General features: G+C 38.0%; 1 protein-coding gene across 1 annotated transcript in view; it reads right to left on the bottom strand.

Moving 5' to 3' along the window:
• Positions 1 to 13,312, bottom strand: part of LOC126203076 (mevalonate kinase) — a 40,378-nt gene that overhangs the window by 21,704 nt on the left and 5,362 nt on the right. Inside the window, exon 3 of the mRNA XM_049937314.1 lies at positions 11,169 to 11,366. Coding sequence (XP_049793271.1) covers positions 11,169 to 11,366 — 198 coding nt within the window. The remainder of the gene's footprint in view (positions 1 to 11,168; positions 11,367 to 13,312) is intronic.

Here is a 13,312-nt window from a genome sequence, read left to right as displayed (position 1 = left end):
CTTGGTATGTGTCCATAATGCTCAGAATGTGAATTGACGTAAGTGGTCCAATACAATCCATGTGATAAATATATAATAGTGCACTTTCTTTGAATAAGGGATGAAATAAACTTTGCTTGTTACCTGATTTCTTATTCACAATTAAACATTTTACACAACTAGAGATCACTCTTTTCACCTTGTCAGTCAAATCTGGTATATAATAATCTTGTTTTACTTCCTCTTCAGTTCCCTTAACTGTGTATGTCCTTTGTTATGCACAAGCTTAACCATTTCACACTGCATAATGCATATAATACTAAAACTCTTCCATCACAGAACTTTAAAAGAATTCCAACTCTCATTAAAAAATTTTCATAAGACAATTCTTTGACAATGCTCTTGATAGCTGCCAAATTATGATCCTTCCTTGAGCTTTCCTGATTCTAGCAATTAAACTATCTGCAAAACCAAACAGTACATTTACACAATGACATAAAACATCTACATGCTTCATCCTAGTGCCATATTTTTGTTGGATGGTGTAGGTATGCTCTTCCAAGACTAAAGCCTATTTTGCTCTTCTTGGTGACAGGTCCTTCTCATACATAATCTTTTGGAATCCAGCACAGTCCATTCAATTTAAAAACATATTCCTAGTATATACACCCAGAGTGGCATGGACAATAGGCACAACTTCAAGCTTGTAACTTCTGTATTTTTCCTCTTGTGGTGGTGGTGTTTTTTTCACTCATATATGAGACTGGATGGAACTTGTCATCATCTGGAGATTTTTGTAATAACATAGCTCTGAAAAATTCTTTGCCTGCATCTTGATGTAGTTCAGTTTTGCATTTTGGGTTGTTGATTCTTAAAACTGAATCTGATGAAACGACATCACGTAGTGTCTTAAATTCTTACCTCTGCTTTCCTTCAAACACCTATTTTTGATTATGCCTCAGTATATCACTCAAAGGCTTGGCAATTGTAGAGTAATTTAAGATGTTTTTGTTGTTGTCTTCAGTCCTGAGACTGGTTTGATGCAGCTCTCCATACTACTCTATCCTGTGCAAGCTTCTTCATCTCCCAGTACTTACTGCAACCTACATCCTTCTGAATTTGCTTAGTGTACTCATCTCTTGGTCTCCCTCTACGATTTTTACCCTCCACACTGCCCTCCAATGCTAAATTTGTGATCCCTTGATGCCTCAGAACATGTCCTACCAACTGGTCCCTTCTTCTTGTCAAGTTGTGCCACAAACTCCTCTTCTAACTAATTCTATTCAATACTTCCTCATTAGTTATGTGATCTACGCATCTAATCTTCAGCATTCTTCTGTAGCACCACATTTTGAAAGCTTCTATTCTCTTCTTGTCCAAACTAGTTATCGTCCATGTTTCACTTCCATACATGGCTACACTCCATACAAATACTTTCAGAAACGACTTCCTGACACTTAAATCTATACTCGATGTTAACAAATTTCTCTTCTTCAGAAATGCTTTCCTTGCCATTGCCAGTCTACATTTTATATCCTCTCTACTTCGACCATCATCAGTTATTTTACTCCCTAAATAGCAAAACTCCTTTACTACTATAAGTGCCTCATTTCCTAATCTAATTCCCCCAGCATCACCCGACTTAATTCGACTACATTCCATTATCCTCATTTTGCTTTTGTTGATGTTCATCTTATATCCTCCTTTCATGACACCGTCCATTCCGTTCAACTGCTCTTCCAAGTCCTTTGCTGTCTCTGACAGAATTACAATGTCATCGGCGAACCTCAAAGTTTTTATTTCTTCTCCATGGACTTTAATACCTACTCCGAATTTTTCTTTTGTTTCCTTTACTGCTTGCTCAATATACAGATTGAATAACATCGGGGATAGGCTACAACCCTGTCTCACTCCCTTCCCAACCGCTGCTTCCCTTCCCTTTCATGCCCCTCGGCTCTTATAACTGCCCTCTGGTTTCTGTACAAATTGTAAATAGCCTTTCGCTCCCTGTATTTTACTCCTGCCACCTTCAGAATTTGAAAGAGAGTATTCTAGTCAACATTGTCAAAAGCTTTCTCTAAGTCTAAAAATGCTAGAATTGTAGGTTTGCCTTTCCTTAGTCTATTTTCTAAAATAAGTCGTAGGGTCAGTATTGCATCACGTGTTGCATCATTTCTGCGGAATCCAAACTGATCTTCGTCGAGGTCGGCTTCTATCAGTTATTCCATTCGTCTGTAAAGAATTCGCATTAGCATTTTGCAGCTGTGACTTATTAAACTGATAGTTCGGTAATTTTCACATCTGTCAACACCTGCTTTCTTTGAGATTGGAATTATTATATTCGTCTTGAAGTCTGAGGGTATTTCGCCTGTCTCTGCTCACCAGATGGTAGAGTTTTGTCAGGACTGGCTCTCCCAAGGCCGTCAGTAGTTCCAATGGAATGTTGTCTACTCCCGGGGCCTTGTTTCGACTCAGGTCTTTCAGTGCTCTGTCAAACTCTTCACACAGCATCGTATCTCCCATTTCATCTTCATCTACATCCTCTTCCATTTCCATAATATTGTCCTCAAGTACATCGCCCTTGTATAGACCCTCTACATACTCCTTCCACCTTTCTGCTTTCCCTTCTGTGCTTAGAACTGGGTTTCCATCTGAGCTCTTGATATTCATACAAGTGGCTCTCTTTTCTCCAAAGGTCTCTTTAATTTTCCTGTAGGCAGTATCTATCTTACCCCTAGTGAGATAAGCCTCTACATCCTTACATTTGTCCTCTAGCCATCCCTGCTTAGCCATTTTGCACTTCCTGTTGATCTCATTTTTTAGACGTTTGTATTCCCTTTTGCCTGCTTCATTTACTGCATTTTTATATTTTCTCCTTTCATCAATTAATATACAATGGTATGACAGAGATTTAGGAACCAGGTTTTAAATTGTAAGACATTTCCAGCGGCAGATGTGGACTCTGACCACAACCTGTTGGTTATGAACTGTAGATTAAAACTGAAGAAACTGCAAAAAGGTGGGAATTTAAGGAGATGGGACCTGGATAAACTGAAAGAACCAGAGGTTGTACAGAGTTTCAGGGAGAGCATAAGGGAACAATAGACAGGAATGGGGGAAAGAAATACAGTAGAAGAAGAATGGGTAGCTATGAGGGATGAAGTAGTGAAGGCAGCAGAGGATCAAGTAGGTAAAAAGATGAGAGCTAGTAGAAATCCTTGGGTAACAGAAGAAATATTGAAGAAAAACTTCCTAAAGTATTCTGTTAGTCCTAGAAAACTTTGAATTCCTGAAACAGATTTTTGTTCTCGACAGTTCTGAACAGCTACTGTCTTTTCAGAAGGCCGGATTTTTCCACATTGTGAAACATATCAAAGAAACTCAACAGTGCTTTTCAAGAACTGGCATTTTGAAAAACTAATTTCCAAGTTGTATACCGCTTTAGTTTTTTAACAGTAAACCAAGCCTCACTGGCTTGCCTCATCATCACTCTTTGTTGGTCTTGTAACACTGCCCATGCAAACAAACATAATGTTCTCTTAGAGCCACTGCAAAAAAAGTATTTATGAAATGGTGGAACACTGCATGCGTATTCGATAATCAAATGCATCATCTATGAGAGGCATTGGGTAATGATCGTCCACTGTGATTTCGTTTAATTTTCTGTAGTCATTGCTCTCTTCATTTTTCTTTTTTACAATTACAACCTAGCTAGTACAAGGTCTGTCTAAAAAGTATCCGACCTTTGATTTTCCCGTGCAAAGCAGAGACGATAGTACGGCATAAACTGTACACAGTAAAGGAAGAGACCTTTATGAGCATGTGTTAATTTTGTCCCCGCCTTCCAGCGCATCAGTCGCTGCCTGTCGGTCACTGAGTGAGGTGCTACAAAATGCGTTCGTCGGATTACCGATTCTCTCAAGATGACTGAACTTGTTGAGCAAAGATACGGCATCAAATTTTGTCAAAAACTTGGCAATTCTCAAAGCGAAACAATTCGTAAGATTCAGCAGAAGTTTGGAGAAGAAATGATGGGTAACATGAATTAAGGGGTGGTTCAACCAATTCAAAAATGGCCGCACATCAGCAGCGAGTGACCATCATTCTGGCAGGCTCCAGGCTGCTGGGAGTGCAGCTGTTGTTGAGAGAGTGCAAAATTTGGTGATGGCAGATCGTCGTTTGACCATGCAGGAGATGGCCCAAGAGGTTGGAGTGAGTAAATATTCTGCACATGCAATTTTGGATGATGATTTGAACATGCACTGAGTGGTTGCAAAATTTGTGTCTAAGTTGTTGTCACTGGAACAAAAAGACCTCCATTCTGATGTTGCACAGGACCTTCTGGACACCACCAATACTGATCCTGGGTTTCTGAACACCATGATAACTGGAGATGCGTCATGGATGTATGGATACGACCCAGAAACAAAAAGACAGTTGTCGCAATGGACGCACGCAGAGTCTCCAAGGCAGAAGAAAGTGCAGCAGGTGCGAAGCAAAATAAAGGTGATGCTGACTGTTTTCTTTGATGTCCATGGTATTGTGCATCACGAATCACACTGGAAGGACAAACAGTGATAAAGGAGTACTATCAAGATGTTCTCCAGCGACTCCGTGATGCAGTTTGGCGCAAAAGACCAGACATGTGGATGGCGAAAAACTGGCAACTGCATCGCAACAAAGCCCCCACACATTCGTCCCAGTTGATGCAAAATTTCTTGGCCAAACATGGAATTACAGCTGTTCGTCAACCTCCCTACTCTACAGACATGGCTCCTTGCAACTTCTGGTTGTTTCCAAAATTGAAGACGCCACTGAAAGGGTCCCATTTTGAGAGTAGAGAAGAGAGAAAGGGGAACAGAACGACAGAGCTGAGCACCTTTCCAAAAGGTGACTTCCACAGGTGTTTCCAGCTGTGGAAGGATCAGTGGGCTAAGTGTGTGAAAGCACAAGGGGCCTACTTTGTAGGGGATTAGGGTCCCAACCCAGTCAGGTATTGGAAAAATTTTTTCTGGCCAAAGGTTGGATACTTTTTAGACAGGCCTTGTATATTCACATGAACTTTGTTATATTATTCCTTGATCAAGCCTCATGTGGACATCGTTGTCAACAATTTCTTTCCATTCTGGTGACAATCTTCTGGGTTTAGTATATGTTGGTTGCTCTTTTCTCACAATAACCTTCATTGTGACTATCTTTGTCTGTTGGGGTGTAATCAGTTACTAAATCATTTATATGTTCCTTTGTTTCACTACTACCACAGCTTTCAGTATCTAAATCTGGTTTGTCTGCTATATGGATTGATATAAGATGAGCTTCCCTTTCTGGCTTTCTAATAGTAACTCCATCCCAACTTCCATGGCTTTCTAATAGTAACTCCATCCCAACTACCATTTCTAAATTCCTACTCTCTAGAAACAACTTAAACATCTGATTGAATTTTCATATCATCAATCTCAACAATTCCCATAAAACACCCTTGCAGACAGATGAAGTTTTGCCCAAATCATATTACACCTGCACCTTGGAAACTTGGAACACTCATAATCTCATAAACCTCTTGTCATAACAAACTTTGACTGCCCACAACCAATTAACATCTTCATCTCTCAGTTACTCATCTGTACATTTTTAAATTTACAATTGTCAATACTCATCTTAACACAATTTGCATTCATTGTCACCTTTTGATTTTATTTATTTATTTTATTTACACGTCATGTTCCGTAGGATCAAATTGAGGAGCAAATCTCCAAGGTCATGGAAGTGTCAGTACATGAAATTACAACATAAAAGTAGTAACAGATAAAAAAAAAATGTTTATGAACCCGAAAAAGTCAAGCCATGAGTTTAAGTAAATGAAATCAACAATACAACAAGAATCAGCTTAATTTTCCAAGGAACTCCTCGACAGAATAGAAGGAGTGACCCATAAGGAAACTCTTCAGTTTTGATTTGAAAGCTCTTGGATTACTGCTAAGATTTTTGAATTCTTGGGGTAGCTTATTGAAAATGGATGCAGCAATATACTGCACACCTTTCTGCACAAGAGTTAAGGAAGTCCGATCCAAATACAGGTTTGATTTCTGCCAAGTATTAACTGAGGTGAAGCTGCTTATTCTTAGGAATAAGCTAATACTGTTAACAAGAAATGACAGTAAGGAATATATATACTGAGAGGCCAATGTCAAAATACGCAGATTCATGAACAGTGGTCAACAAGAGGTTCATGAACTTACACCACTTATTGCTCGAACCGCCTGTTTCTGAGCCAAAAAATCTTTTTAGAATGGGAAGAATTACCCCAAAATACAGTACCATATGACATAAACGAATGAAAATAAGAAAAGTAGATTAATTTTCATGTTGAACGATCACTTACTTCAGATATCATTCGAATAGTAAAAATAGCAGCATTAAGTCTTTGAACAAAATCCTGAACTTGGGCTTTCCACAACAGTTTACAACCTATCTGAACACCTACAAATTTGAACTGTTTAGTTTCATGAGAACACATGCCCATTCCGTGAAATTAAAATGTCAGGTTTTGTTGAACTGTGTGTTAGAAACTGTAAAAACTGAGTCTTACTGTGATTTAGCATTAGTTTATTTTCTACAAGCCATGAACTGCACTATTTGAAACTGAGCCAATGTTACACACAACATCCTTTACTACCAAGCTAGTGTCATCAGCAAACAAAAATATTACAGAGTTACCTGTAATATTATAGAGCATATCATTTATATAAATAAGTAATAGGACTGGCCCCAGCACTACCCAATGACCTTTTGCTGTCTGTTGCGAAAGTAAGAGGTGAACCAATTGTGATCTACTCCCTGTATTCTGTGATGGTCCAGCTTCTCGAGCAATATTTTGTGATCAACACAAACACCTTAGTTAAATCAAAAGATATGCCTAGCATTCGAAACCTTTTGTTTAACCCATCCAGTACCTCACAGAGGAAAGAGAATATAGTGCTTTCAGTTGTTAAACAACTTCTAAAGCCGAACTGTACATGTGATAGCAAATCATATAAAATGATCAATTATCCTTACATACATAGCCTTTTCAATAACTTTAGCAAACACTGATGGCATAGAAATAGGTCTAAAATTATCTACATTATCCCTTTCTCCCTTTTTATAAAGCAGATTTACTACTGAGTACTTTAATCATTTAGAGAACTGACCATTCCTAAAGGAAAAATTACAAATATGGCTAAATATAGGGCTAACATGTGCAGCACAGTACATTAATATTCTGATAGGCACTCCATCACAACCATGAGAGTCCTTAGCCTTCAGTGATATAATTACTGACTCAATCTCCCCCTTGTCTGTATCACAGAGGAGTATTTCAGACATCAATCTCGGAAAGGCATTTGCCAAGAGAGTTATATGATTCCCTGTAGAAACTAAATTTTTATTTAATTCACCAGCAATGCTCAGAAAGTGATTGTTAAATACTGTAAATTGTTGATCATTCTTCTCCTTCATGCATTCAGATGAGATTGACCAAACTTGTTGCAATTGAAGCATCTCTTTCCCTTGCTCTTGTGGTTGCAATCAGTTGACCTGTGGGCACTGGCACCACAAATGAAATACTTTCTGTTTGGATCACAAGCTGTGCTTTTAGTGTTTCTGTTACCAGAGTCTTTAGCATCTTTCTTACTGGAATTTCCAAAATTTTCATTGCTGTAACTTTAGTTATTTCTATTTGGCAATGATTTCACAATTCTTTTGCAATGCTTCATTTTTCCCTTAAACTCTTCCACACTTCTAGCACTACAAAGTAGAAATTTTGTGCCTGAATCTAGAAGTTTCGTACCTCAATCATCTTCTATCCTGTCAATCACATACTGCAACAGCAAGTCATTATCAATATCAGCATGGCTGGAAATTTCTTTCATTATGACAAAATATTTTTAAAGAAAGACTTCCCATTTTTCCTTATCACTGAAACAGCAGTTGGTGGATCTCCACGCCATTTTTCACGCCGACTTGTTCTTGCAAAGCTTTCTTCAGTGCAGACCACAATGTAAAGCCTTTCTCACCTTGAATAAAAGGATTAGCCATATCGTCAAGTGATTTTTTTGCTAAAACAAGCATTTGCAGTTGACTCCAGCCCATTAAAAATGCTGTTTCCTCAAAATCAATGATCCACTTTTTACATGGATATCTGTCACTACTGATAAATGATGTAAGAGAACACTCAACATCACAAAATGACAGAGAAAATTTACATTGATCTAGTGAATGAGGTAAGAATTGTTTTGCTTTTATCACCTGTTTCTAAATTGGAATTTCTTCTGTCTTTTTTTGAGAGACTGCATCATCTCTTCATAATCATTAGCATTCTCTTCACATTCTATGTCATCATCAATTTTTCACCGCAAGTTTGTCAATGTTGAATAAATAATAACAAATTTCGATAGTCATTTCATTTTTTGTCCTGCTATCTATACAAAATACGAGGGTTGCCTAGACATTAATGCACCCCTTTTTTTTTCTTCAACTATTTTTCACTGAACATAATGAGAATACACACACAAAAGAATGGTGTTTTATGTACACACCATATTTTTCTACATAATATCCATCCCGTTCTATGGCCTTCCTCCAGTGTGAAAAAAGGGCGTGTATGCCCTGTCAGTACCAATCCTCATCCTGGTGGCAGAGCCAGTGCTTCACTGTGTGAATCACCTCCTCATCATCATCATCCTCAAAATATGAATGGCATCCTTTAATAGCCCAAAGAAGTGGAAGTCTGAGGGGCCAGGTCAGGGCTGCAGGATGGATGGAGTAACACTGTCCAACCCTGTTTTGCGATGTGTTCAGCAATCCTCAATTTGTGTGGGGTTAAGCAATATCGTGTTGCAGCAAAACATCTCCTGGGTTGCAGTGGTTCTGAAGTCACCGGAAGGGCGTCTCGAGTTTTGTCAATATGTTGCACATGCTTCTAAATTAATGGTACTGCCTCTTGGCATCACATCCGTGAGAATCACACCTTGCTGGCAGAAGCCGTTGCTTTGAATTTTTTCTTCTGTGGGGAGTTGGAATGGTGCCATTCCATCGACTGTAATTTTGTTTCGGGCTCAAAATGGTGAACCCTGATTTCATCATCTGTACAATCCAGGCCAAGAAGGCCTTCCCCTCAGCTTCAAAATGTTGCAGCATATCAAGACAAATGTTTTTTTCTGTATGATTTGTGATCCACCATTTGACACCGTGGGACCCATCCTGCACACTCTTTTGAATATCCAAGAGGGCGGATAATTCCAGCCACACTTGCTTTGCTGATTGACAGATGCCGTGCCCATTACCAAGTCATAATGCATCTGTCCTCGCAAATGACTACATCATCTCACCGCAAAATGTCAGGTGTGACAGCTATGGATGGTCTCCCCGATTGTTGCAAATCGTGGAGCTCTGTGGAACCGACTTCTGATGACCTTTGTATGTTGCAGATTGCTCCCAACTCCACTTCTGAAAATGATGCTACAATAAATGATGTCTTACCTTTAAGTTCACCAGCTACTGACTGGAAAGTAAAATAAGGAAATTCTCTCAATCATTTCCAATTCCTTCTGCCAGCTGGAACTGTTCCCAAAATTAACTTATTTAGAGATTTAATGGATTCAAGCATCACTTTTTCAATTTCACTTAATAATGCCATTTCTAGAGTTTCTCCCCTTCTTTGTCGGTTATTTTTCCTTCCGTCGCATTGTTTAAAATTTCTCCTTGTGTAACTCTGTTACTGCTAATTGTCATTAAAATGTTGATCCTCCTTGCAGACCTAAAATCAACACAATTACACATCGCTACATCACTGCAGGCAAAACAGCCCTCAGAAATGTTCCATCATAAAAGTCACAGATATGGCAGCAAAAGGTATCATCATTCTTCCAGTTGATCAGGACAGACTTGCCAAAATTTGTAGGAAAAATGTTTCTAACTTGCACATAGAACTGTTAATTATTCTCTGGGTTACAAACTAATAGTGAACAGTCACATAACCAAAACTATCAAACTCAAACTCTCTCTCTCTGTCTTTTTTCATGAACATTGTTTCTCAGAGAACACACAAAACCACTCTCCAATATTTGGCTTATCCAGTGTGCCACCTGTCTCATCAGCAGGAAAACCCATACAAATCTCACAATGTAATTGTAAACTATACCCAAGGCTGTATGGCATGGACATAAAAGATATACTCTTGTAAAATTGGACAATTCTTATAAGAATAAAAACTCCATATAGTCCTACACATAAACTAAAATTTACTGCAAGTTCCTTTCTTCACTCATATGTAAATTAAAATTCTGTGAAGTCAGATGAATCTTTTTGAAATGTGCAGTATTTAAGACTGAGCAAGTCAAAGAGTTTTAAAGCATCTACAGAGAACACGTTACACTTCAGAATTCTACAGTGCATCATGATGTCCCCTTACTCCTACAGGAAAGAACAACATATTGAGTTTTATGGCTTGTCAACAGGACAGTCTCTTAGAAAAGGATGTGTGAAGCACCAGCCACAGTACATTTAAGGGTCTCGCCTGATGACTGTCTGCACTGAGTTAAGGAAACCATGCATAATCTAAACCCACATAACTACTTGGCAATTTCAGTCTGTAACGAGAAGCCTGAGTCTTAACCATCACAGTTTTTTCAGGCTCATAACAGTGGTTCATTTGTGGTGAGGGTTTTTACACTTGCTAAATTCGATGAGCTGACACGTCTTATGTCAGAGACTGTAATACATTTTGCTCTACATAAAAATTATATCGACTGCATGACAGACCAAAATGCAGTTCCAAAAATTAATTCAAAAAGACCCAGGCCAAATGGCCATAAGTAGAGAAATATATATGCAAGGTAAATACAGCAGTCACACCAAATCACAGTGTAAAGGTTATTTTAGATACTAACACTGACATACAAATTTGTCAATGAAATGTGAAAGTACATTGGTTGCTAACTTCTTCAGTGTAAATGTACAACAAGCTTACAATTACTATGATGTGCAACAACCTGGTTAAAGTTGAACTTGTTATATGTGCTTCTGCTGGAGAAGTCAATAATGCTATATTGCACAAAACTTGTCTTTATATTCTACAAAATAACAGAAAAATATTTCTTGAAATTCTTGCAAACTGCTCTTTACCTGCATATGTAAGGAAAAATACTTACCTCCAATAATGACATGCTAGTAGAAACTATATCTCCGGCAGCACACATGTCATTCAGTACTGCTACAACTTCAACAGCAACAGATCCCATAGCATCAAGAATTGAAGAGATAACACTGTTTAGGCGCTTGCACTTTTCAGCAACACTAGCAACAAGTTGCAAAGTATTTCTTGGTACACCAGTATCAATGAGAAGAACCTAAAAATGTAAGATGATTAACTTCAAAACTAAGCTGCAACAATATGCTCATAGTACGTGTATGATTAACATACAACTGAAACAGTTTAGTAGACTTGTTGTATCAACATTACAAGCTAATGAACACACCCTTACAAAATGCAGGTGTTTTGTCACATCTAATTTGCACAGCTTCACCCATTTCATCGCTTGTCTTTGATGCAGTATATCTAATTCTCTTAGTAAGAAGAGCATAGTGACCATAAGTATGCAAAATTAAATGGAAATGCAATTTATTTAATTAGGCAAACACTACTCGAAGTCACTTTTTGAAACTGAGTACACATCCTGCTCATCAAAAATGTGACAGTATCTTGTGTTAAATTCTAAGCTTTTGTGTGTTACACTTATCAATTAGCATCGATAACTTGTTAACTTATACAGGCTTTCTTAACTTATACAGGATCACCTCAGATATGATGATGCACTGGTATAGTTTAGCTAGCATTTGTAACACGATTAAATATGAGGCCCTTTTCTAGCCCCAAACCCCAATAGAGTAGACTTGAAATGAAAATGAATGAAAATAAGTGAATATGTTTATTTACAACTGGATCACAACAAACAATTTTAGTCTACAATTTAGTCACATATTGTGCAGCTGTAAACACATGAAAGGACTGGAAACAAACAGCAATGATACCGTATTAAATTAATTTCCAGATGTACAGTTTCTAGGAGTGTCACCTTGCTTAACAAATTATGCTGTCAAAAGAAACAGATGACAGACAATCAGACAAGATATAACACATAATATAACACCCGTTTAATTCATTTTGATGTCATAAGTATGTTGTTGTTGTGGGGGTGGTCTTCAGTCCAGAGACTGGTTTGATGCAGCTCTCCATGCTATTCTATCCTGTGCAAGCTTCACATCCAAGTAACTACTGCACCCCACATCCTTCTAAATCTGCTTAGTGTATTCATCTCTTGGTCTCCCTCCACAATTTTTACCCTCCAATACTAACTTAGTGATCCCATGATGCCTAAGAACATGTCCCATCAATCAATCACTTCTTCTAGTCAAGTTGTGCCACAAATTTCTCTTCCCCCAATTCTATTCAGTACTTCCTCATTAGTTACATGATCTATCTATCTAATCTTCAGCATTCTTCTGATATAGTATAACTGAACTGTATCAAACCTTCATCTGCGAGATGAGAAAGACATTTCAGGAAGCTATGTGTAGTGAGCTAATGGCTGGGAAAAAGCTATTAACAGTTTTCAGTCAAAATATCTTGCACGAAGACCACTACATGAAGATGTAAATTGTCATATAGAATGCCCAGGTATAAATATGCTCTTCTCTCGATATATTCTCAAGTCTTGCCTCAAACACCTAAGACATGATGATCAACATCAGCATGGCCTCAATGTGGCTTGTCATCTGCCCAGGTTTTCTTTTTTTCTTCTCAAGCTGAAGCAGGGTTCTACAAATAACAATAAATGCTAGATACTTTCTGATCATAGGCATAAAACCAACATGTATTATCAGTGGCAATAATAGAAGTCTATATTTTTTTGAACTTGTTACTGGAATTCTCTGCAGATCTCCAAGTGACACTGCTTCTGCTAAGCAATCAGTTGTTGAAGTACATACAAACTCCACTGTAGTCCTCTATCATTCTGCTGTTTTGATAGAATTCATGACTGCATTTTAAAAATGTCTTGGATAGTGTATGTTTCAGATTCAGATCCCACATTTTATGCAACAATTACAGGTATGATGCCAATTGAAGGTTATCCCAAACAATGACTATCAACAATCAGTGTTCAGCTGTTTGTGATAAGGCTACACCAGTCTTAATTACTGTGTGAATGCACGCCAAAAGCTCATGTCCTTTTTTTTATTTGCTTTTAATTTCTGGAATTCTTTCTCTGTAGTTTAAAATGAGCTATACAGAAGA

The sequence above is a fragment of the Schistocerca nitens genome, chromosome 9, assembly GCF_023898315.1.
Source record: "Schistocerca nitens isolate TAMUIC-IGC-003100 chromosome 9, iqSchNite1.1, whole genome shotgun sequence".
Classification (NCBI taxonomy): Eukaryota; Metazoa; Arthropoda; class Insecta; order Orthoptera; family Acrididae; genus Schistocerca; species Schistocerca nitens.
Note: the sequence above shows the minus strand (reverse complement) of the source record. Positions and strands in the feature narration are given on the sequence as shown.